The sequence below is a fragment of the Lepeophtheirus salmonis genome, chromosome 11, assembly GCF_016086655.4.
Source record: "Lepeophtheirus salmonis chromosome 11, UVic_Lsal_1.4, whole genome shotgun sequence".
Classification (NCBI taxonomy): domain Eukaryota; kingdom Metazoa; phylum Arthropoda; class Copepoda; order Siphonostomatoida; family Caligidae; genus Lepeophtheirus; species Lepeophtheirus salmonis.
In genome coordinates this window covers 18,743,302-18,745,193 of record NC_052141.2, presented here as the reverse complement: position 1 = coordinate 18,745,193, position 1,892 = coordinate 18,743,302, and the positions used below count along the sequence as shown (strand labels likewise).

The 1,892-nt window shown below is 32.9% G+C and overlaps 1 protein-coding gene across 1 annotated transcript; it reads right to left on the bottom strand.

Moving 5' to 3' along the window:
• Positions 1-362: 362 nt before the first annotated feature.
• On the bottom strand, positions 363-1,518 carry LOC121126091 (cathepsin L-like). The gene is made up of 4 exons (XM_040721391.1): positions 1,291-1,518; positions 1,056-1,235; positions 641-998; positions 363-574 (listed from the first exon to the last, which is right to left on the bottom strand). The coding sequence occupies exons 1-4, from the start codon at positions 1,516-1,518 to the stop codon at positions 363-365; spliced, it is 978 nt and encodes a 325-aa protein (XP_040577325.1).
• Between the last annotated feature and the right edge of the window lie 374 nt (positions 1,519-1,892).

The following is a 1,892-nucleotide window of genomic DNA, read 5'->3' as shown; positions in this document are numbered from 1 at the left end:
GTCATACATTCCCCTGAACCATATTAATTACCTATGCAACTTAGTAGTACTGAGGTTATGTTTGTTTGTTAGTCAGCAAATCAAATTTAATTTTGATTGAAATTAGTATACATATAGAGCTAAAAAAACCCTCAAAACTGGGACTGAAGAAATGGGGCCACTGTTTAACAAATTTAGTATTTAGAGTCCGTATCAATAATTGACAATTCATTTACCTAATTTTAAATTGTTCAGTTTAACTTGGGAATCCTTTCGACGAATCAAATGTTGCGAATATCTTAGTATCATTTATATATAAGATCATTTAAATAAATAAAAGACACAGAGAAGAAGTCACATTATAACTTAATCAGTTTATGTAGTTAAATGATGGGATATGAAGCCGCTGTTGCAATTCCACACATGTTTTTATGATTTCTTGCCATTCTGATGTATCCTTGCTCGCCCCAAAAAGTATTCCATGAGTTTTTGACAAGCCAATAATCTATTCCGGTTCCCTCATCCGTGCCATACCCAACAGCCAAAACAGCGTGATCCAAATCAGTAGAACTACAATCATTATCTACATATACGCCTATCGATAAAGTATTAGAATTAATTTGTATAAAATTTCAACACACATGATATAAAAATAATTCACCTTCTCCATAAAAAATAAAACCGATAGACGAGGAATCAATGCCAACTGAAATTGGACCGATTTGGGCAACAGCCAATTTTAATTGGTTTTCACTTCCACTTTTAACGTCTTTGAAAAAGGTAATTTGTCCTGCCGCCATTGTTTTATTATAACTACAAACGTCATCTGTTGCTGTATATGGATATGTTTCCTCTGTAGCTATACCTTTATTAGCAATAAGATATTTGAAGGCATTATCCATCAATCCACCATTACATCCCTCATTTCCAAAATCTGAGGAGCAATCCACCAATTGTTGCTCACTGAAGGAAAGAAGCTTCTTGTTTTTGATGAAATATTGTCCCTCTACAGAGCCAGTCTGAAAGTTAAAGATACACATATTTAAAAATTCCAGATCTTTTGTTCAAATACATACAGTCGAAAAAGCCCAACATGATCCGCAATTTCCTTGGCTTTTGACTGCTGTAACTGCTCCATTTTTGGTCCAATTAACATAAGAAGGAACCGGCGCACTGTTGTCTAAAATAATAGTGTTCTCTCCTGAAAAGGATCCTTTGGCCAATCCAGTATTTCTTTGAAGAAATTCACTTTGAAGCTGTAAATGTAAAGTACATATTTTCAATCAATTGAGAATGTGGATGCTTGTTTACTAAATCTCCAAATTGGTTCATTGCCAAAGTATGAGTGTGAAGTCCGTTTTGGGCTTCTGCATTATGCTTTTGGATTTTCATTCTGTTTTCTTCAAAAATTTTGAATCTAAGTTCTTCAATTTCGAAAGAAGTATATGTCTTTCTGTGAAGTTTCTTCCATATAGTCCATTCACCGGAAAATTCTCCACCTACAACTCCAAGGGACACAAAAATAAAAAATAGTTTCATATTGTTATACTAAACTCAGAATGATTCATCAAATATATTTTTGATTGGCGTAAGTTATCTTTTCGGTATGTCCTTATCTTCGTCAAGGATATGAAAATATATTTGATTTATAAAAAACAAACTTGAAACTGCAAATAAAAGTCTTTTATCTCAAAAATATCATTGAAATGTCTTTTTCATCCACTTGACATGTGATCCATCACTGCTTCAGCATGCTAAAATTATTTTTATAAGAGCTGAATTGTGTTTGTGTCTGTTCGATAATTCGTAGGAAAAAAACAACAGATGCAAACATGATTCAGTTCTTGTAAAATTCATTTCAGCATGCTTATGTAATAATGAACCACATGTCAAGGGGATAAAAAATACATTTC

Excerpts from the sequence above, each read along its gene's own strand:
- LOC121126091 (XM_040721391.1), bottom strand. The coding sequence starts at position 1,518 with ATGAAACTATTTTTTATTTTTGTGTCCCTTGGAGTTGTAGGTGGAGAA. Across the intron at positions 999-1,055 it reads CATGTTGGGCTTTTTCGACT|ACTGGCTCTGTAGAGGGACA; the intron begins GTATGTATTTGA and ends TTTAACTTTCAG. Across the intron at positions 575-640 it reads TTTTATTTTTTATGGAGAAG|GCGTATATGTAGATAATGAT; the intron begins GTGAATTATTTT and ends CTTTATCGATAG.